General features: G+C 53.5%; 1 protein-coding gene across 1 annotated transcript; it reads left to right on the forward strand.

Moving 5' to 3' along the window:
- Positions 1 to 6,169: 6,169 nt before the first annotated feature.
- On the forward strand, positions 6,170 to 18,459 carry GDF7 (growth differentiation factor 7). Its single transcript, XM_064448123.1, has 2 exons — positions 6,170 to 6,622; positions 9,034 to 18,459. Exons 1-2 carry the CDS (start codon positions 6,280 to 6,282, stop codon positions 9,954 to 9,956), a joined length of 1,266 nt encoding a protein of 421 aa, XP_064304193.1. The 5' UTR covers positions 6,170 to 6,279; the 3' UTR covers positions 9,957 to 18,459.
- Positions 18,460 to 22,160: the final 3,701 nt, after the last annotated feature.

Raw genomic sequence — 22,160 nt, forward strand, 5'->3', positions numbered from 1 at the left:
GAAGATATGGTGATGGTAAAAAGTAGTTTATGAGCTGCTCAGTTTGTGCCATGGTCTGTGCTGGTCTTTGTGGGGCCTTTTAGGTGAGAGACATCTCCTAACTGCCAGGTGCCCAGCCCAAATCACCCATGGTCCCTCCGTTGTGGAAGGACATACTACCCCAGCAAGAAGGTCAGAGAGACATAGTCTTTGAGAGAAGTAATCCAGGCCATGTGAAGTTGCAAACAGGACTTTGGACCACATCTTTTTCCCTACCCAGAGATCCACCTTCTTGCACACGTCCTCCTCCTCAAAGCCCAGCAGAGCAGCAGGCACAGAGGAGTGAAGGGAGAAGGATCTCTGATGGCTGAAGCAGAGGGGTGGCGCATCTACTCTGGCCCTCTGTATGCCTCACCCGGCCCCTGCGGCTCCTTGGTGTTCCCAGAGTAACTGTCAAGTAAACCGAAGGTGGTGTCTCCAGCTAGGTACATTGCTTTGTTAGCTGCGCTTAGGTAGGATGGGCCCACCTGTTGATTCCTGCTCAAGGTCTTGCTCCCAAAAGGGAGGGAAGTGAGTTCTTGGGGGCAGGACTTTCTTTGCCAGACCCCTGTCACTCTGAAGGACTACTGGGCTGACCTTAAGGACTTCAGAGTTTGGCTCCATTTGGATGATCTAAAGCAGAAAATAAAAGCATGGAATTAAAAGCATTGAAGTGAACGAGAGAGCAAAAGTAGCTGTGTAACAAGGAATAAGCAATACCCAAGGATGGGAAGATAACCTAAAGGGGGGAGGCCCCCCCCCTCCTTGTTCATAGTGGTGAATACCTGCTCCCAAAAAGTTATGAGTGAGCCAGACCTGGAGTTATTGGTCAGACTTTGCATTGGGATAGAGAGCAAAGGACAGTTTTAATACAGAGAAATTCTCAATCTCAAGTGGCAGAGAAGTGAGAATGACACGAGAGCTGTGAGCAGCACTGGCTGGGGTGGGATGGGGAAAGGGCAGAGAAGGGGTCTCCTGGGAATAACTGGGGACTGGAAAGATCAGGCTGAAGTACTGTGTAATGTTCCCTTTCTAACCCTCCCTTGGGTGCCCACTGGCAGACACTGTCCCAGCTGGGGCACTGTCCCTTTGGGACTGGCTGATAACCCCTGGTCTGAGGAGCCTTCGCAAAGGGGCTGGGAGCTGGAGGCCAACAAGGTGGGGAGAAATGCAATAATCTGGGAGACAGATGAGAGATAAAGGGACTGGGTGGAGGTCAAAGGGTGAAATATGTAAAAATATGGAAGTACAGAGCAGAGCTTGAGGAGAGCCGTAGGAGAGCACTTCTCCTGGTGACATGGACAGCCAGAGATGTGGAGGCAACTGCGGTCTTTCTGCACGGGAAGACCAAAACCTCTGTAACAGCTATCTCAGCCGAGCTCTTCGGTTAACACTGCAGGAATCCCCTTCTGGGGGTATGGCTCTCCCTCCAGTAACTGTTAATGGGAGGAAGGTCATTAGTTAGACTGAGAAAGAAGCCAAAATGAAGCAAGGTGAATCCCACCCTCTCTGACCAGTCACTAGTCTAGACTTCCACCATAAGGGCACTCGGAGTGAGTCACCGCCCCAGTTTGGCACCTGTGGCTTGGTCCATTGACAAATTACCTGCTGACTCTGAAATCAGCAAAAAGCAAATGGGCTTTTTAAAAAATTGCTGAACGCTCAACTGTGTTTTGACTTGCTGTCTTCTTATGCCACGCCCTGTCCACCAGATGCTGAATAGGACAATTTTCCCCAAGGGGAAAGGTCTAATCCAAGATTAGAATTTCCAGAAGGATTGAACTCTCAGCAAAGCATTTCCATAATTCTCCTGTCCCTTAGCTATAGTGTTCAAATAGAAAGTGATGTGAGACAAGCATAGCTTTAGACATCCAGATTGCAGCAACATAAGGTCTCTGGGCCTAAGGAAAGTAGCCCTATGAGTCTTTGACTCCACCTGGTGCTTCGTGCATGGAGTTTATACCTTGATTTTTCTTGTCTTCCCTGGCTATCCCTGTGCAGACCATCAGGAAGAACTCAGCCTGGCCTCAGTTTAAGTAAGTTTTGGAAGGAGTGGCTGGAAGATTTGGGAAGAAAAATGATGCTGTTGCTTGGTTACTTGCTGAGCTGGCCTTGCCGCCCTTGTAGCCATCTCGCTAGAAGGCATTTGTTACGTGAAGCCACAGGAGGCTTCTCGTGTGGTCACTACAGGAAAACATATTCTTCCAAATAACCACTAGCACCCATATTGTGGCTGCTCTGAACTTGCTCAAGACTTGGTAATTTGGTTGAGCCCCACTGGCTTGGCTGAAGGAAACAGCCACAAACACCTCCAATGTTGAAGCCTGGAGGGGATTTGTCACTGCAGTTTATTTTTGTTCCATCAAACAATGCTGATGGCAGGAAAGGTGAACATCTGTGGATGTACTGGGCTCTGGGAACATGGCTATGACACCAGGTACATGGGTATTGCTTGAAGATTTCCTCTCTACCTCAGTTTCCTCCTTTGAGAAGTCATCTTACACAGCTGGTGGGGACCTGGTTTAATTAAATGTCCCCTTCTTTCCTTTGCTGAAGAGTGACTGTAGGGCAAGGGCAGCCCCTCTCTGGCAGGCAAGAGTCCCAGGGTGAGACCTTGCCCACAGTTGCAAAAGAGGATGCAGCTGTGGTAGGAGAGTCCACCCTGTCCACCCTGCCCAGGACTCAACCCCACACATGGAAATGAATCAGTGTCCACACACAAAGGTCCCCGACCACCATGGGCGATGCAGGAGGCTAAGCAGGGCAGTGCTGGGGACCAAGAGAGGGAGCGGAGGGAGGGAGCCTGCAACAGAGGGGACAAGCCCAAGCGTCAGCCAGACAGAAACGATTCCTTCCTGATCTGAAGGAATCAGCATCCCAAAAATGTTCACAGTTAAAAACCAGGCTTAGTGAGCCAATTGCTCCCTTCTTCCTCAACACCCTCCCAGAAGGGCCTATTGGTGAAGGAAGGGAGACACCGTGGTGGGACACGGTGCGAGCCATTAAGGTACAGGATTCAGGACCCCTCCTGGGCATACAGCCACTGGCTTCGTGTTATCTGGGACATGTTCTGAGGGAAAAATTAGAGGTAAATGTGTCCCTTCATGTTAGGTTCTGGCAGACTTCTGGATCATTCAATACTTAGCGAACAGGGTGACAGGACAGTCTCAGAACCATGTTTTTCAGTTCATGCTGGAGGGACCCAGAGGGTTTGTAAGTGTGAGAGCAAAGAGAGGTGGAGCAAGTGAGCAGGGCCTGAGCCAGCGTCACCACGTTGGTTGAGAGCCACCATGGGCAGGAGCACACCGCTGGACCCACAGCAATGGGGAGTGCCCTCAGGAGGAACAAGTCTATTTGCTGGTGAAGCTGAACAGACATAAAATCTCCCTTGGTTATATGGGTGTTTTTTTCTGTATAAACCTGCTAATTGAGTTGTAAAATAAACCTGCAGCCTTTCCTCTCCAATTTCTGCTGCTGCAGCGGCGTGCTAATTTGGTTTTGGAGGGGGGCTGGTAGAAGGTGGCTCTTTGCCAGCATGAAATTTTGCGCAAAGGGTTTGCACTGGGAGAGAGGGGAGCCCGTCCTCGGGGCGGGGAAGGACTGGGGGCAGGAGCTGCCATGCCACTGCACAGGGCTGGGGCAGCTTGGGAAGGTCCTGCAGCTGGGATGGGATGGGCTGATGGAAATTCAAGAAAGTCCAAAAGGGTTTAGACAAAGCTGCAACGGAGAACAGATGGGAAACTCTGGGCTTGTGCACCTCAATAGACGCTGTGCAGTTGAGAGGTTGGCCTTGGGGGTTTCACATCTCCCCTCTGGCACAGGCAGGCAGGATTTGCTACCTGGGGCTGCGTACGTGTGTCAGCTGGTGTGGGCATGTGTACGCTCGGGGCTGCGGGCGTATGTGCGTGCCTGCATTTGGGTGAGGACAGGGATCTGGCTCTCATCACCCAGCAGCACACGGCTGCACCATGGGGGCGGCTGTGCACCCGTACCGGGATGGTGTGGTGTGAACCGCCGCAGAAGAACCTATTGCTCAGCTGTGCCGGCTCGCACCATGCGGGGATTTGGCCCTGCTGCCCACACTGGGTGTTGAGAAAAGGACTGATCTGGGGGTGAAAACGTTTAGGGGAAAGAAAAACCAGAGGGCACAGCCTGGCTGTCTGTTGCATCAATGTAATTTTAATTTTTAAGAGATGGAAGGAAAAGATGCAGTGACAGTTCCAGCCCCTGTGAATCTGGAGAAGCCTGACGTCCCTCCCGTGTGGCAGGTACACTCACCCCGACATGCAGGAGGATGCACAGACCCAGATGGCCCAGGGCAGGGCCAGCACTCGCCATTTTGTACCTTTCACTGTTTCCCATGAAAGCTGCTGCGTGAGAGGGATCAAGGCAGAATGCTCCAGAAACTATTGCAAGAAGCCCGGAGGTTTATGGATAGACTCGTCCCCCCATTTTCTAACACTCAGCAGTCCTTCTCGTCACATCATCCTTCCATCCTTCTGCTGACCCTTGTGGTCCCTTTCCTGGGCAGCACTGGGACGGGGGTGCTGCCGTGCCCTGCAGCAGGGGCACCAGGACCACAGTCTGTGGGGCTGGGGCTGCTGGTGGAGGTGTGATTGAGGGACGCAGGACAGGACAGGGAGGGTTTCAGCCTTTCCATCTTCAGGAAGGGCTGCCCTGAGTGCTCAGCCCCAGTGCTGCTGCTCTGGTGCTGTGAGGGACCGGGGCCCCAGCACCCCGCCCCAGTGGGAAGTGGGGCATCGGGGGGTGGAATGTCTTGTGGGATGCTGCTCCATGCAAGGTGCCGTGCAAACTGTGCGAAGCATGCAAATGTGGTGCAGGCCGTGCAAACACCGTGCGAAGGCCGCGCAAGCGCCACGTGAACCGTGCGAAGGCCACGCGAGGTGTGCCAACGGCTCCGGGCCAGGCCAGCGCGCGGCATGGGACGGGGGTTTCTCGGGACGTTGTCCCGGGAGCTGCCTCCGTTGCTTCCCGCTATGTGTACGTACCGAGCAAATCCGCTGGTTGGCATTAGAAACTTACTCACGATACTGTGACAAGGCACCTGTAAAATTATAGCAGAAAGAAATCCGAGAGGCTGCAGTGACAAATGCTCGTGAGAAGCGATTGTTTGGGGGGGGAGAGGAAAAAAAAAAGAAGCTGTGTTTGCTTTGGCGAAACACCTACATTCCTTCAAATAAATCATCGCAGCACTTGTTTTTGTATTTGCGGAGAAATCGCAACAGACATAACCAGGGACTTAAGAGACTTGAAATAACATCCTAGTAAATACCCCACTTTGTTATTTTAATCGAGACCCAAGGAAACATCTGAATTTTACCAAGGAAACCCTCCGTGCAAGGGAAAACATTAGCCCGCAGCCCGGCCGGGGCTTTGTTTTGCTCCGGTGTCGGTCTCCCGAGGCGGAATTACCGGGGCTGATGGAGGCGCGGGGGGCGCGGGGGGCGCGGGGCGGCGCGGAGGAGCCCGGACCCTGGGGGCTGGTCGCTCCACGCTCCCCGGGCCGCTCCCGGCCTCGCCGCCCGGTACCACCCCCGCGGACACCGCGGGACCCTCCGGCACCGGGGCGGTGGGGTGTCCCCTCCTAAATGGCCGGGGGTGTGCGTGTGTCCCCCTCTAACATGGGGCGGGGGGTCCCGTCCGAAATATGAGGTGGTTCCTCCCCCCAAACCAGAGCTGGGGCTGCCCCGTTCCCAGCATGGGACAGGGATCCCCCGGTCAAAATACGGGGTGGCTGGTGACGCCCCCAGTACGGCGTGTGGGGTGGCTCCCCAGTACGGGGTGAAGGCCCCCCTCCGACATGGGGTGAGGGGCCTCCCCCGCAAATAGGGGTGGCGGCGTCCCCCCTCCAATCTGGGACCGAGGGCCGCCCTCCAAAATAAGGGTCGGGCTCCCCCCCTCCCCGCAAATAAGGCCCGGGTGCCCCCCGCAGCACGGGGGGCTGTGGGGAGGAGGCCTCCCCTCCGACTTAGGGGTGCGGGTGTTCCCCCCCCGCCCGGGGGCGCGGGTGTCCCCCTGCAAGGCGGGGCGGGGGGACCCGCGGGGGTCTCACCTGCGGGCGGGGGCGGGGCGGCGCCTCGGCGGGGGGCGGGCGGCCGGCAGGGGGCGCTTCGCGGCGGCAGGCGGCGGCGGGGAGCGGCGGCGGGGAGCGGCGGCGGCGGCGGCGGGCGAAGACGATGTTCAAAAGCGGGCGGGGAGCGGCGGCGGCAGCAGCACCGCGCCGAGCACCGGCCCGCCGCCATGCGCCTCCGCGCCGCCGCCGCCGCCGCCCTCTGCCTCTGCCTGCTGGGCGCCTGCCGCCTCCGCCGCGGGCTGGAGGCCGCCGCCGTGCGCGGCCCGTCGGCGGCCGCTCCCCAGCGACCCTCGGCAGCCGCGCCTTCCTCCGCCTCCTCCTCCTCCTCCTCCTCCGCCGCCGCCGCCGCCTCCCCCTTCTCCTCCCCGCCGCGGAGGGACGGGGCTCTCCGCAACGGCACGGTGGTGCCGCACCACTACATGGTGGCCCTCTACCAGCGCCTGGCCGCCCGCCGCGCCCCCGGCCGCCGCGCCGACACGGTGACGGGCTTCGCGGAGCGGGCGCGCAGCGGTGAGTGCGGGGCGCGCATCCCCCGCGCAGCGCGGAGAGCGGCGGGAGCGGGGAGCGGGGCTGCCCCGCCGGCAGCCCGCCGTCGGGGCGGGAGAGATGGGGACGGCCTTGGGCTTAGGAGCGGGTTTGGGGATGGAGCTGCGGCTTGTGCGCGGGCTTGGGGATGGAGACGGGGTTGCGCGTTGCTCTGAGCGCGGGTTTGGGGACGTGGTTGCGCCCGGCGGTGGAGCTCGCGCGTCGGTCTGGGCGCGGGGTTGCGGCTGGGATGGGGTCGTGCGTGGTCGTGCGTGGGGACGGGGCTCGTGTCTTGGTTGGGGAGCGGGGTTGTGCCTTGGTTTGAGCACGGGGCGGTTGCGTGGGGTGGGTACCGCGTGGGGACGCAGACGGAGCTGAACGGGGCAGGGGCTGCGTATCCGTCGTTTAACGGGGATGGAGGTCTGGGTTTCCCCATGGGAATGGAGACGAGGACGGGGCGGGAACGGGGCTCTGCTGGGGCGCGGGGTTGGGGTCCCGATGGGGACAGAAAAGGGTTGCGCCTGGAGCTGGGCAAAGGGCTGCCGGTGGCGATAAGCGTGAGGCTGTGTAGGACCGTGGGGTCCGGGCTGGGGTTGCACATGCAGTCGGGCTCGAGGATGGCCCTTGGGACTGAGGATGCTGTTGGGGACGGGCTGCCAGGTCAAGAGCTTTTGCAGCCTAAATCCCCCCGCCCCCCCCGGGGCACGGCGACGGGCCGGGCCGGGCCGGGCCGGGGAGGGAGCGCGGCCGCGGTCCCGTCCCGTCGCGGTGCCCCATGGGGGCAGCTCAGCCCCGGGCTGCCGCCGCGCTCCGAAGCCGGCTGAGCTCGGCATCGCCGTCCCCTTCTCCCTCCTCCCCTCTTCTGCCTCCTTCATAGCCGCGGGTCGAGTGATAATAATCAATTAAACGCGTATACCCACTTAACGGTGTATGTTACATGCATATATATGAGTGTATATGTACACATTGCGCCCTGCCGGCGAAGTTCGCTCGGCTGGAGAAAATAAAATGAAGTCCCGATCGAATAAAATTGAAAGAGAAACTGAAAAGCGGCCCCAGCTTCACCCCGTGCCTGTCGCCGGGGTGGGAGAGCGGCAGCCGGCGGTGCGGAGCCCCCCGCAGCCCCCCGAACCCCATCCCAAACCCAGGACGAGCAGGGGCCGTACCCTGCCTTTGCGGGGAGATTTTTGCTGCAAGCTGGTGGGGAAACGGCGGGGGAGCGAGGCGGGAGAGGGGGAGGATGCTCCGACGGGAGGGTGGGCAGTGTCCGGCTTGGGGGAGCTGGGGGAAAAGTGCGCACAGGTCCTGGGAAGTTTCAGCGCCAAAAGAAACCAGAGGAACTGTTCAAAGGGATCCCCTTATCTGCTCCTCGACGGTTTTTTAGATCTGCTTTTAAAATAATAGTGATAATAATGATAATAATGATGACGTTGATGATAATAATAATAATAATAAATCATTAATAATAACCAATGAAGGGGAGAAGAACCTTTGGAGGGCGGTGCAGGCTGCAGCCCAGCGGTGGTGCCGGCGGGAGGGGGCTGCAGTGTGGGGGTGTCGGGCAGGGCTCTGCTGGCAGCGGGTCGGGGGCCTCGGGTGCAGCAGCAATGTTTGCAGCATGCCCAGATCAGGTTTCTTGTTAGAGAGGGGGAAAATCAAAACAACTCTCCCAGAACTCATTCATCTCTTCTTCCCAACCCCACCTCCTCTGGGTTTTTTTGTTTAATTCACATCAAGTATATTTAATCGGTGCCAGAAACTGTGCAAGTCTGTGTTTGGGCTTTGGATCCACCAAAAATAGTGACAAATTCCCAGCTGGGCTTGCTTTCAGCTCTGTGCAGAGCACCTCTATCAGACACCCCGAGACACAGCGTCTGCGTCCCTGACGTGTGCGCCTGTGCCTGCCTCCGAGGGAAAATGAGATTTTTCACAGCATTTTGCTTGGCATGGCCCGGGCTGTGGTGGGACGACGCTTGGGGCAGAAGAAATCAGTGACAACCTGCTGCCTGGGGACGGGGCTGCGCTGTGCAGGTTTAGATGTGGCTTTCCATGCCGAAACAGTGATGCAGGATAGCGATGCAGCAGGCGTGCTGAGACACCTGGGAGGAGACAGAGAAGCCACCTCGGGATGCGGGGATGCATGCTGATGATTCCTCCCTCCCTCTCCACCTTCTCCTCCCAGTTCTTTTTTGGTGCCTCCAGCCAGGGTGACACACCCAGATGCAGGGCACACAGGCTGTGTCCCTGCTGGGATGCTCGGCGAGCCTTGCTGCAAGACGATAATCTCCCCATTAGCTCTGTGTCCCTTGCACCTCCATAACACGAGCCTGGCTTCAGCTTTCTGGGTTTTCATATTTTTTTTTTCCTTTTTTTCTTCTTTGTTTTATCTCTTCCAGATGCTTCCCCGTCCGCCTCTGAGCAGCGATACCTCTTTGACATCTCCAGCCTGCCTGAGGCAGAGGAGGTGACGGGTGCGGAGCTGCGGGTCCTGCGCGCCCTCCCCGAAAACCGGAGCTTGGCCCTGTCCCCCGAAGGCACCTTCCACCATCTCCTCCTCTCCACCTGCCCAAGCCAGGATGGCGAGGAGCCCCGGCTGCTGGACTCCAGGGCTGCAGACATTTTGGATGCGGGTTCCTCCAGATGGGAGGTGTTTGATGTCTGGGAAGCCCTGCGGGATTGGAGGGAGAGATCTCCCTCAGGCAAGCTGCTGTGCTTCCTGCTGAGGATCATCTCGGATCAGTCAGGGAGGTTCCTGCCGCCCCGGCAGCTGGGGTTCAGCAAGCCCCGGCCGCAGCCCCACGAGCGAGCCCTGCTCGTGGCCTTCTCCCACACCCAAAGGAAAGAGAACCTCTTCAAGGAGATCCGGGATAAGATCAAGGCCCTGGGCAGCCCCCCCTTCCTGGAGCCCCCTGATCCTGGCCAGGAGGCGTACCCCAAGCGGAGGAAGAGACGGACCACCATCGCCGCCCGCTCCGGGGGCAAAGGCCACGGGAAGAAGGCGAAGACCCGCTGCAGCAGGAAGCCCCTGCATGTGAACTTCAAGGAGCTGGGCTGGGATGACTGGATAATCGCCCCCCTGGATTATGAGGCGTATCACTGCGAGGGGGTCTGCGACTTCCCGCTGCGCTCTCACCTGGAGCCCACCAACCACGCCATCATCCAGACCCTAATGAATTCCATGGACCCAGAGTCCACCCCCCCCAGCTGCTGCGTGCCCTCCAAGCTCAGCCCCATCAGCATCCTCTACATAGACTCCGGGAACAATGTGGTTTACAAACAGTACGAGGACATGGTCGTGGAGACGTGTGGCTGCAGGTAGCAATTTCTGCAGCTCTGCCCCCCCCACCCTGGCCTGCCCTGCCCAGCAGCCCTGCCCCATTTTATATATATAAATATAAATATATATATATATAAAATATATATATATACCTGCACATTTTGATGTGTGCCTTTCCAAAAGCCAAGCTCAGAGCAGGTGTCCCCTGTCTTCCTGGGGTCCCCCGGGCATGATTCCAGGAGAGACAGGGGATACCCCCCCAAAGAGAGCGAGGCTGTAGATTGGCCACCCCCAGGTCCTCTCAAAGAAGGAGCAACCCCCACCACCCACGCTGGGTTTTCTGGGGCTCAGCCAGGGATGATGTGCTGCGGCGGGAGGCTGGGCTCCCCACTCCGAGCTGCCCCCATCTCCATGCCTTGCATGCTCCCCATGGGGAGGGGTGGCACAGCCCAGCAGAGCCCCCAGGATGCCTGCTCAGCCTCCAAGCTCTGCCTGATCTGCTTGGTTTGCCTATGCTGAGCTGACACCTTCTTTCCCAAAGGTTTTGGAAAATGTCTGGCCAAAATTGTCTTGGTGGAGGTGGCAACCTGGGCGGGGACGGAGCAGTGGCTGCCGCGTGGAGGGATCAGACCAGCATCACCCTCCGGCTGCAGCGGTGGGGCGGAGGGGGGTGGGAACGCTCTTTTCCTGGAGTTAAAGGAGTTTTTCTGGCTGCCTTCAAATCGCTGCCCTTGGGGGGGGAAGTGTCTCCTGGGGGGAAAATGAGGGATCCCCCGGGGAAGGTGGGGGGTGGAGAACCCATGGCCATGGGAGGTTGAAATCATTTGGTCCAGGCCTGTTTGCAGTGCAGAGAGATTTGCGAGTCTGCTGTTGGGGACAGGAAAGATGATCCCCATAACTGGAGGCTAATGCCAGAGTCAGGTCTGAAGTCAAGCTCACACTCGTGATGGAGATGGGAACAGCCCTGCAAGGCGTTAACTGGATATGCCATGGCTCTGCGTGGCCTGAAGCGCTGGCATAGGCACTGTCACCCTTTGCCGATGTCCTGCAGGAGGTACTGGGTGGTAGGTCCCCTCCCTTTCCTGCCCAAACCCCATTTCCAAGGCACGCTGGGTGCCCAGTGTTGAGTCCGTGAGTCACACAGCCATTCCCAGTGTGTCTGGAGAGAAGCAAAGGTCCCAAGTTCCCCAGGGAAGGGACATTTTGCTTGGGTTCTTATTTTTCCAAATAATCTCTATAAAAGCACTGAGCTCCACCCTACCTTACTTTGGCACCGATTTCCCAGCGAACTCCATCCCTGGAGCGCCTGTCTCTCCCCCTCCGTTAAGGGAGCCCCGATCCACCAGGAACGGACATTTCCCATGCAAACAGCTGAATGCCACCCTCAGAGACTGCTAGGTAAAGCGGGGCGCTTTGACCCATGTTGAAAGGGCTACAGGATTTTAGTAAGTCAGGAGCCGAGTATAAATTATGCCTTTAAATCAGAGAAGCCTTGCATCCATGCCAAGGCATGTTTTGGATGCTGAGAAGCATCTCTGCTGCACCTCAGTGGCATTTAGTACCAAACTTCAGCTTCATGGCTGGGTTGGCTTAGACCAGAGAAGTATTTGCACAGATTTTGCTTTTCATGGTTTGTTTTTTACTGGTGGTCAAGGTGTCGGTGTGTAAACATCAGTGTTCATTAGCAACAGTAGTTTGCTTTTGGAGGAGATAAAACCTTGCTGGAAAATGTGGGTTCTTTTTCTATATGAAGCCAGTCATCATTCATTGCAGGGGTGTTTTCATAGGGGTCTCTGAGCCGAGCCAGGGCAGAGAGGGGGTCACCTCCAAGAACTCTGCTGAGGTCCAAATGATTTCAAAGGTCAGCAAAGCCTCGGTGAGGGTCCAACAGCTCCTGACCCCCCAAGAAAAGAGTACGCCAGCAGGGAGTAACTGTGCACGTCAATAACGGTGCTATATCCGCTGGGTAACCCCTCCCCAGCCTCCCTCCGTCCTTGCCCTGCTGAGGTCTGCTCTACAGCCTCAGGCTGCGGCCAGCGGCAGCTCAGGACGGGTGAATGTGGTACCTGTCTCGTGCAGCCCCCTTGACACCCGTGGGGCCCCTCCGGCTTTACATTGCATCTGCATATCCAAGAGGAAAATCCAGCTCCCTTCCTCAGCGTGAATGTAAATATGTGTTAAGTGCGATGTACCCTTACCCAGGGGGTTTTCTGAGATGGAGGTTAGCAGGGGAGAGGAAGGGGCATGTCTGTGCCGGTGGGTTTTCTCACTGTTGATGTTTGGGGGGGGCGAGGTACAGCAAGTGGGTGAGGAGGGGTCAGCAGGAGGGCTCATGGCTTTCCTCTTACCCTCAGCTTTAGCACAGATAAAAGCAGGAGCAGGCGGTGGAGGGAAGGAGGTTGGCACGAGCAGCACCGGAGCAGCTGGCTCTGGAAACACCACGTCATTTAGAGTTACCAAGCTTTCAAAGTACCTAATTTTTCAATTGCCATTGGTTGCTTGATAGTTTTTCTCACTGCTGAGACAATTTTAAAAAAAATTTTCGTTTCTTTTACCCCCTTCTATTCCTCCAAATATTTGTGGCGGAGGTTCGTGGGCAGTTCAAATCCAGGCAAGATATATCTATAGCTCCTGGCAGCCCCCGCTGGCTGATGGCTCTTGTGAGCTTTGTCTGAGCAGGTGGCCTGAGACCTGCTCTTGCAGGACCGTGTCTGAGGGGGTGCCAACAGCAGTGACCCCCAGTTCTTGTGGCTCTTGTTCAGCCGCAGCTGCTGGGAATGGACAGACAGATGTCACCCACCTCAGGTCTCGATGGAGAGCAGAGTGATGGGTTGGGTTTTGCGATGCTTTACCCTGAGCCCAGGGCTGGGGTGCTGTGCACTGCTGGGGCACTGCACCCCACGATGGCTTCGCTGGCCCTGGCAAGAAAAGCTGTGGCTCAGTTGCTGCAGTTTCCTAGCCTGGATTGCTATAATAAACGAGGATGGGGAGGACTTGGGGAGAGCACAGAGGCCGCTGCTGGCAGCGATGCCTTCTGTGGTTTTGCCCCATGCGGACACCAGTCCCGGCTCTCCTGGCTGCAGGCACCTCTCCCTAAACAGGCATGTTTGGTTTTTGGCAGAGAGCGAGGGTGTGCATACATTGAGGAGCCCCTTGGCCGCCCTTTCCATGCCCAGCCAGTGCTGGAGAGCAAACTTCATCCCTGCGGGATGAGCCCAGCACTGCCCCTCACACCAGCCATGTGGTCTTTTGCATTCGTACCCATGCCAGCCACTCTTCTAAGAGAGTATCTGTTCCTTTACTGGGCAAACAACCTCCGGAGGTCAATGGGAGGGCAAAGGATGGCATTGGACCCTCTTTCTCCTTGCCCCAGTGAAAGATCTCTAAGGGGCCAGGGATAGGAGGGCAGCTCCCTGCCTGGGGCTGCTCCGGGGGGATGCGTCTGAGCAGGGCAAGGCTGGAGGGAGGGGGCTGGGGGTCTCGGTGGGGAACTGTGCTGCTGCCACCCTGGGCAAGTGTATCGGCTGCAGCCCTCGGCAGTCACGTTGCTCACTGCTCCTGCAGGAGTATTTCCAGGGCAAAAGTCCTCCCTTATGAGGATGGACTCGCATCCCCACGTGCTGGCAGCAAGGGCTGCCTCTCCGTCCCCATGCAAGTTCAGAAGTTGCACCCAAACAGCAGGATTAGGCTTGGGATGCAGTCATCGGAGCCGTTGCAAACGGAGGTGCTGAGACTCCAGTGGGGTGCAAAAGCCTCTCCCGGGGAGGGAGGTTCCCACAGCCGAGATACTGCATCCCTGCCATGTTGGGGAGCAACGTGGGGATGCGTCTGCAAAGGACACGGAAGAGCAAATCCTGCCTTCGGAGGCACGTAAGCAGGGCATCAGCTGCAGGAGGTGGTAGCACAACCCAGCCCAGCGCCCCAGCCCCAGAGCTGGTCCATAGAGTGTCACTTTCTAATGCTGTAGAAACAGTCCAGGAAAAATGTATTTTTGATCAGTTGCCTCTTGCCTGAGCTGATTTTTTGGGGACATGTAAACATTATAAATAGGAGACCAGAGGTTGAGCATGGACAAATGTGAATTCAGTAGACGCAGAGTGATTTTAATGGATAATTATATGTTCTCAATCTGCAGTATTTATACAACCTTTCCAGTTAAAAAAGCACAGTTTCCATGCAGAGCATATTCTCCTGGAGGATTTGTTTGACCTTCAGCACCATTTTTATCTGCAGGATATAATTACAGTGAAGCTAGAAATATTAAACATTTGAAAAGGACTATGTATTTATGCTTAACTGGCTCCCTCCCCTCTTACATGGGAACGTAATTGCACAGGAGCAGGGAAACTCGCAGTGCGATCCCATATGACTTGAAAGTGCTGGGGCTGTGATTTGGGGAAGCACACACGATCGGGACAGGACTGGTGCGTGTGCCTTGCCTTGGGCTCCTTGAGGTCTGTAAAAGTAAAGCCTGTGCTCAAGCCGCTGCCTGCGCTGTGTCCTGAACGCCCCTGTCCAGTGGAGTCCCATAGCAGGGACAGTCAGAAGCAAAATGGCTTTATGCTCTGTTTAACTAACTGATGACCAGGGTGCTTCTGGCCTAGATATAATTCCCAGGAATCACAGGTTTTATAACCCTCCCCCCCCACCCCCCCACCCCCCTTTTTTTTTACTTCATACTTCAAATCCAATGGCAGAAGTAAAATGCGTATCCTCTGGCAGGGAGAAGGCTGTTCATATGGAAAAGGGCTTGCTTCAGGCTCGCAGCAGCTTTGCCCTGGCATAGCTGTGCTGATCCCAGTGGCCTTACTTCTGGTCAGCACTGGCAGACGGAGCCATGTCCTCTTCGGCTGTTTGCTGATGCTTGGCGTGCTCATAAGGAAAAGACTGGAAAGGCACCACTTCTGATTAAAAGCAAACCCCAAGCCTTAAGCCTTCTGCTGAAGTCTTAGGGCCAGCGACTTCTGTGTCTATTTACACCATATGGATTTTAACTCATGGCTTGATTACACAGCTCTTGCTACTGGAGAAAATTGGGTAGGTCTGTGGTGATTTATTGGTCACACTCCCATTGCAAAACAAGCAGCTCCTTTTACTGTTGGCAGTTTTAGGTCCTTATCCCACAAACCCAAAAGTGTGTGCTTAGGGAGAGTCGCCTGTGCTGGCCCCCACAAGACAACAGACACACTGCTGTTTGCAGCACTGCTTCTTGCAGGAAGAGAGGAGCGAGGCTGGGGCATCACTTAGGATGCCCTGGGGATGTGGCTTCCATAGGGCTACAGCTGGGCAAACAGAGCAGAGCACCCTGGGGCCCTGATGGGACCTTTGGCTTTGCTCTCCAGAGTTATCAGGAGTTTTGTTGTGAGCTTCAGCTTGATGAGCTTGCCTGCGATAGCAGCATCCTCAGCGTCCATCAGAAAATGCATGACATATGTTGATGCGACAGACGTTATAAACACCAATCCACCAACCAGCTCATACTCACGCTGGAGAGACCCTGGTGGGAAGTGTTATGGTTTACTGATGAGCATGTCCTGAAATATGAGCGCCTTCTCTTTTGTCTGCATTGGGGCAGCACAGCCATGTGTCGTGGAGAAGAAAACCTGTGTGGGGCAATGGCAATGAGAGCCTGGGTACTGCACAGGGGTTGACACCTGAAATGGGGCTGTGCCGCTGGATGCGAAAGATGGTCAGACTGAAGAGCTATCACATGGACCTTGGTTGGGCCATTCCACCAAATTGCTTGCTGTGTCCCCTGTCCTGGGTGAACCTGGAGCTGTGGTGTGAATTTCTCACTCTTCACATCTGCCTCTGGAGAGGTGGGTGGGCAGGAAAACCTGTGTGGGCGAAACCAAGCTCTGGTCTTTGAGCGGCATGGTTCTTCTTTTAAGTCAACATGACCAGCAGATGGAGAGACCGCATGTGTCCCACTAGCATCAGAGCAGCTTCCCTGGCAGCGGGAATCCATCTATAGCTACATGGGGTCTGAATGGGGATGCTGGGTGGCAGGAGTGGAGCGTAGCAGCGTGTTCACCTCTGGCAGCGTGTCCTCCCTGAAAACATGCTGGGGAGAGTAGTGGGGAAGTAGCTGTCCCGTGGATGGGGTGTTGCTGACGGTCAGGAGCCTGTGACCATGCGTGGTGCGGGGAGAGTTTTTCTGCCTTTCCAGTCTTTGAATTAATAGCTGTGAAAAAAGCGAGATGTTTCACCAGGCTGGTATATGTGACACCTTGAATTTTGTCATAAGCTGCTTTATGTCTTCCATGGTAAAACCATCTGCATTCAGGCTTTAAGGCTCTTTAACCTAGTACAGTGTTTTGCATAGTACATAGAGGTGCAAAGATGTTCTCTGAAAATCAGTTATACCCTATCAGCAAGTGTTTTGGACCTTTGAAAAATGACCAACATTTGGAATTTGGAACTCCTGTTGGTGTGACCCACTGACCAAGGATCCCACCCTACATCTCAAAGGATGTTTTGCAGCCTTGCATCTCAAGACATGTAGCCCATGCAGCTGCTTTTCCTTTTACTGGCACCAGTGCGCAAGCAGCCCCCCGAATTTACTGTGCTGGAGAGGAGCCTGATTTACGTGTTGGTGGGAAGGAGCACACCGGCAGGCTGGCTGGTGCACTCTATCTTTTGGCTGAGCAGACTAGGGTAGGAAGCATTGGGCAGCAGAACATTTGCATGGAGATTGGTACTGAAAAATCTTAAAGCCAAGCTTGATCCATTCCCAGAAATGTCTGAAAACGAAACCCAGCCATTTTTCAGCGGTTTTTCAGCAGGTTTTGCTCTTCGTCTTTCTGTCGTCACCACTTATTAGTTCATTCATACATTTTGTGAACTCATTTTTCTGCTTTGATACTTGTGCTCATACTTTGGGTTTTCAGGATGGGGAGTGTGGAGACTTGCTGCGGTGTTTAGTGGGTGGGGGGAGAGCAAGGAAGGAAAGGCTGAGTCTCAGCAGCAGGAGGCTGGGGCACAGTCTGTGCCCTCAAGCAGGGGACCGTGAGGGGTCCAGTCTGGCAGGGTTGAAGCCAGTGGGAGGAGGGGACCTGCTTGCAACAGGTCACACACTCAAGTACTTTCCTGATGGAAGGTGGGAGTGTTTTGGTCTCCCTTCCCCTCCACTTTACCTTGGTGTCAACCTGGCTGGTGCCACCGAGGTCTCCACCATCAGATGAATGAGACGCAGAGGCTGGGTCAAGCCTGGCATCCCTGGGAGCTTTGGTGTTGGCTTTGGTCCCAGTTTTTCAGGAGATGGTAGCGTTCCCCATGGTGTTTCATTTATTTCCTCTATCCTGCCTCGGTGAAAACAGAGTGGGGGAGCAGGAGGGAAAAAACCGAGAGGCAAAGTTTAGGGCTGCCTTGCTCCCAGGCTGGTCATCCCAGGGAGCTGTGTGCGAGCTGGGAGCTGCCGAGTGCCAAGGAGCTCACAGGGGCTCAGCCACCAGCTGCAGAGCGTGAAATAACATCCAGAGGCCAGGAAAAGGGGTGGTCGCACATGGAGGGGCTGGTCTTTAGTCCTCAAAGAGGTGCCAAAGTTTAAGTGGTCGTGTAGGCGGCGATGAGCTGGGGATGGGGCATTTTGTAGGGGCAGCTTGTCCCCTCCTTGGCCACGGAGGGGGGTGATCACTCTGATTACATTCATCCCATGTGCTGTGAGTAATTAACCTTTTAAATAGCGCTGAAAAAGAAGGGTCTGAGTTATGAGGTGCTGAACATCCCGTGCTCCCATGTGCTTCAGTCGAAGCCACATTTGTGCAGTGCCTTTGCAAATCAAGCTCTTACAACCTGAGGAGTAGTTAGGGGCTTTGCCCACCTGGAGTCACCAGCTCCATCTTGCGCTGCGGCTCTTCACTGGGAAAGCTCGTGGAGATGCTGCTCACAAGAACTGAAGGCAAGCTTGCGCAGGAAAGACCTGCTCTGCTCTTGGTGCTCCCCATTCTAGGTGCAGGCAGGAGCAACGTCAGCCCTGCTTGTTGACCCAGTTTGCTAAGTCACTACATATCCCATCACCGTGTGCTCTTTTTCTGAAGTCAAGTCAACACTATCTGGACCTCCTTTGACAAAACGAGCCTCTCTGCTGGTCAGTCGTGGTTTTATTTATACGTCTTTTCTTTGATTATATATATTTTATAGTTCTTTTCTTTGATTAGAAAGGAAAATATCAAAAAATGAAAAAGGACTCGCATTTCCAATAGCCGTATCTCTAGTAGTTATAACTTTTGAAGCAATACTCATATCCCTGTGTGTGCCTCTAAACTATCCATGTATTTCTTCAGCTTTTTCAGGTCTGAGTGTGTGAAATATCTCTAAAGAAGATAGTTCTGTAAGTGATGGTGTAAATGCATTGTTTGTATGTATTCTAAAGTTTAAATAGATTGTACATATGGGATTGTAAATGAACTGTAAACAGCAATCTATATTTTCTTGAATATATTATATAGCAGTATATATTTGTTAAATAAGTATTCTTGTATACTCTTCAATAACCTTTTTAATATTTTGTACAGATAAGTTTATTAAATATTTTATTGATAAATAGATCTCTGCAAGATTTTTTTGTCTTTTGAAGACTTGTGCCTGGGTGGCAAAACCAGGTGGCTCATTTCAGAGCAGCCTTCATAAGTCACCTTTACTTCCTGGGCTACCTGAGATGTTAAAACTGAAAGTGAAAAAGCCATTCATTTTAAACTGCCTTCCTTGGCAAGCTCAGGTTATTTTCCAAGAAAACAGACAAAGAACAGTAAGTGTTGGTGAAGGATTGATCGTCAAAATGTACATCCCTTTTCTTCCCTATGTTTCTGAACGTGGTTCACCTGCCTTGACTAGTAGCTACCCAGCTCCAGCCAGCCAAACAGGATTCTCTCCATTGACTTGAATAGAAAGCTTTAGAGGCTCAGAAACATTGAACTGAGGGGGTAAATACGAGAGCTGGAAGAATATCCCCTGCTCACATCATGTTTGTGGTCACAGAAAGCTGGCCTGATGGGTTTGACTTGAGCACAGGACTCCGCCCCTGCAGGTGCCCGGCTCCCTGTGGTCCCCACAGAGGGAGCCCAAGGTGACAGTCTTCTGGAGGGGTGAGGGAGGAACCTGATTTGGTTAGGGCTGGTGAAAAAAATCCTCTTAGGAAATGAGGAAGAAACTAGGAATTTCAAAATATGGGAAATGAAAAAAATACCTGGAAAATGTAGCAGAGAGTTCTTTCCCCCCAGGTCAGGTCTGCTAGTTTCATTCCTGTTACGTGTCACCGGTATGATGATACATCTAGTACCTGGGACATGAAATACTTTTGCATTTCTGGTAGGTGAACTTTAAAAGTTATGGGACATCCAGAAAGCAGGGAATCTGTAAGATTAGCTTAGTCCATCACATTAGATTAATGTCATGCACGTTCAGGAATGGGCTGTCAAATAGCAATACAACCTTTTTCTCATCTGCTTTCACTAGGACTTTATAGTGGCAAACCCAGAAGTTTCAGGGAGAGTGAGTTGCTTTAGCATGTGCTCCTGCAAGGGACATCACCAAATTGCCTTGGAGACGGTCAGTGAAGGCGACAGGGTTACGACTGCCTCCACCACATCCCCACCACACGCAATACCGTGAACATGCAGGTGTGGAGCGAGGCACATTTGGAAGCATGAAAGGAGTCTTCAAGGCAACAGGTGTGTGTTTCAGCCACAGCCGAGCAACCTCGGTTTTCAAAACCCAGGAGAAACACATGGAAAACTGACGAGAGAAGTTTGCCTGAAGGACTTAAAAATTAATTCTTTCAAGACTGGTATTTTCTAGGCTGTCCCTTCATCTTAAGCACACCCACACGTGGCTCAGCTGGAGCGAGGCACGGTGATTTCTATTCCCAGTGGCGCATGGAGTGACAGAGCGAGCACGAGCCACCTTTCAGGCAGTACCCTGCATCCTCGCATGCTCATTTACGGTCACGTTGGCTGAGGTGGGTCTCTTGGCACAAGTTCTGAGGCTGGGCATCTGGAGGGAGACAGGCTGGCACTTGCCCCCATGCCCCCTGCCCACTCCATATGCAGTTTTACAGTAAAGTATTATCTTAACAACTTATTTTCATCAAACCATTGAAGGGTGAGAGCAAATGGTTAGTCACGGGAGTCCCATCATGTCTTCACTGAAATCAATGGGAGTGGTAGCTTTGTCTTCAGTGGAGACAGGCTTTTAGTCCATAATACTAACACAGCACTTCAGACTACTCATGCGATTTACAACATAAACTAGTTATTCCTCATATATATTCTGAAAGCCAAGCGTTGTCATGGTCAGTTTTGAGAGAAATCAGAGGCACAGCAAAGACAGGTGAGATGCCCAAGGTCACACACAGACACAATGTCAGAAAATTCAGAGCCTTGCTAAAACAGGACAGTCTGACTTGGGCACCTAGTGACTTAACCCTAAGGCAAATGTCTAAGCCTCTTACGTAGTAAAAAAATTAGTTGGTGCCTGCCAGGACCTCCAGAGGGAGATCTGGTACCCCTACATTTAGGCATCCAAGTTAGATCAGGCAGGGAATTTAGATATCTATTTTGGGAGCACTGCTCTATGAATCGGGGGCAAGTTAAGTGAGCCAGCTCGACTTTGCTTGGAGTGCCAGTTTTCCTCCTAGCACCTAATCCAAAGTCCAGGGAAATTAGTTTTAATTTCTATATTAACTTCAGTAGGTTTTGGACCAGGCTTTAGCATCTGCTTGAGATTTACCTGAAGCCTCTCATGTGCCATCCCACGCCGCTCTCCGTAATGCAGACCAATTCAGAAGCTGTGCGGGGAGATCACTGGGACATGTGTTTGCTGTGAGGATCAGCTGCAGTCCCAAAGTAGTCTAGGATGAGCATTTCATCTTATTTTCAATTACTGATATTAGGCAGGCCTGTTTTCATTACTACGAAGATGTGAAGCCTCATTATCACGAAGTGTTAATTGCACAGGAATCCAGCTGCATTGGACTGTCCTATTTTGGTGCAAACTAGCAGGGATACGAGCATAGAAGGAAACTCCTGCCCTGCGCATAATATTCTTGTACTGAAGCCCTTTGTTCATGTCATATCACCTCTGTTGGCATAGTCCCAGTCAATCAATCACTTGGGTCTCCCTGAGCCTGTGTGCAATCCTATTGACTTTATGGAGGCTGTACTGGGGCTGTAATTGGAGTTCTACCCTCCAGTTCACTCTGGATGCTTAAAAACCTGGTTTTGGTTTTGTGTTTTGTTTTTTTTTCTGTTTGTTTGTGGCTTTTTTTTTTTTTTTGGTGGGTGAAAATACAGGTTCCTTCCTAATAAACACTGATGAGTTCCAGCAGCCCCTGCATGAGGACAGCAGATGATGTTAGCACTTCAAAACATTTATATTCTATAAATCGTATTCCTGTTTCTAACAAGTGAGACTGGAACAGCTGGATCCTTATCAAAATGTAAGTGTGCCTGTCAGGAAAAAGGGGCAGCCGAGTCCTGACACTGGGAAAGCCTGTTTCTCCCAAATCTGAGCCATCTCAGCTTCATACACAAGGATTTCTCTTAATATATGAAGCACAGCATATTTTAAAACTTGTGCGCTTTAAGGTGATTTTGTTGAAGATGTTCATAAACTGGGAGAGGTGGGGGATCCCCCCGCTGCTTTTTTCATTTTGAATCGCTTCAAATCGGATGGCAAAAAGTCTCCGTCGAGTGCCGGACTGGCAAACGCTGCAGTCAGGCACAGAGCGAGTCAGGCGTTTTAGACGACATTCTGCATTTTATCAGCTGCTGCAAACTGCTTCCCACAACACAACTACAGTCCTGCAAGCACATTCCTGCAGTAGGTGCAATGGAAAACCCGAGGCCATTTACTATCAGTATAAGAGCCTGAAAACAATCTTCAATTAAATCTCTCCCTGCCTGTCCCATCTGAGCATGCGTGTTTGCCTGTTTCATAACTTCTGCATAATGCTACTGAGAGCAACGATCACTTCTGGCAGCTGGCTTGTACTGTTACTGCTGTATCTGCTGCTTGCACTCCAACCCCATCAGCTGTTCCAGAAATATATGCTGTTTTAATAGTTCCTGGTCACTCACACATGCTCTCTGGATTCTTATTTTGTAAATGTGCCAGGAAAGAGAACATTTCCCTGCAAGTGAAGAGCCTCAGAAACTTATTGTAGTTGGGAGTCTGAGTGTGACCTGTGACACAGAGTAAAACAAGCCTCCTGGGTCTAGTAAGTTTATCCAAACCCAGTAATAGTTT

The sequence above is a fragment of the Phalacrocorax carbo genome, chromosome 3 (genome assembly GCF_963921805.1).
Source record: "Phalacrocorax carbo chromosome 3, bPhaCar2.1, whole genome shotgun sequence".
NCBI lineage: Eukaryota > Metazoa > Chordata > Aves > Suliformes > Phalacrocoracidae > Phalacrocorax > Phalacrocorax carbo.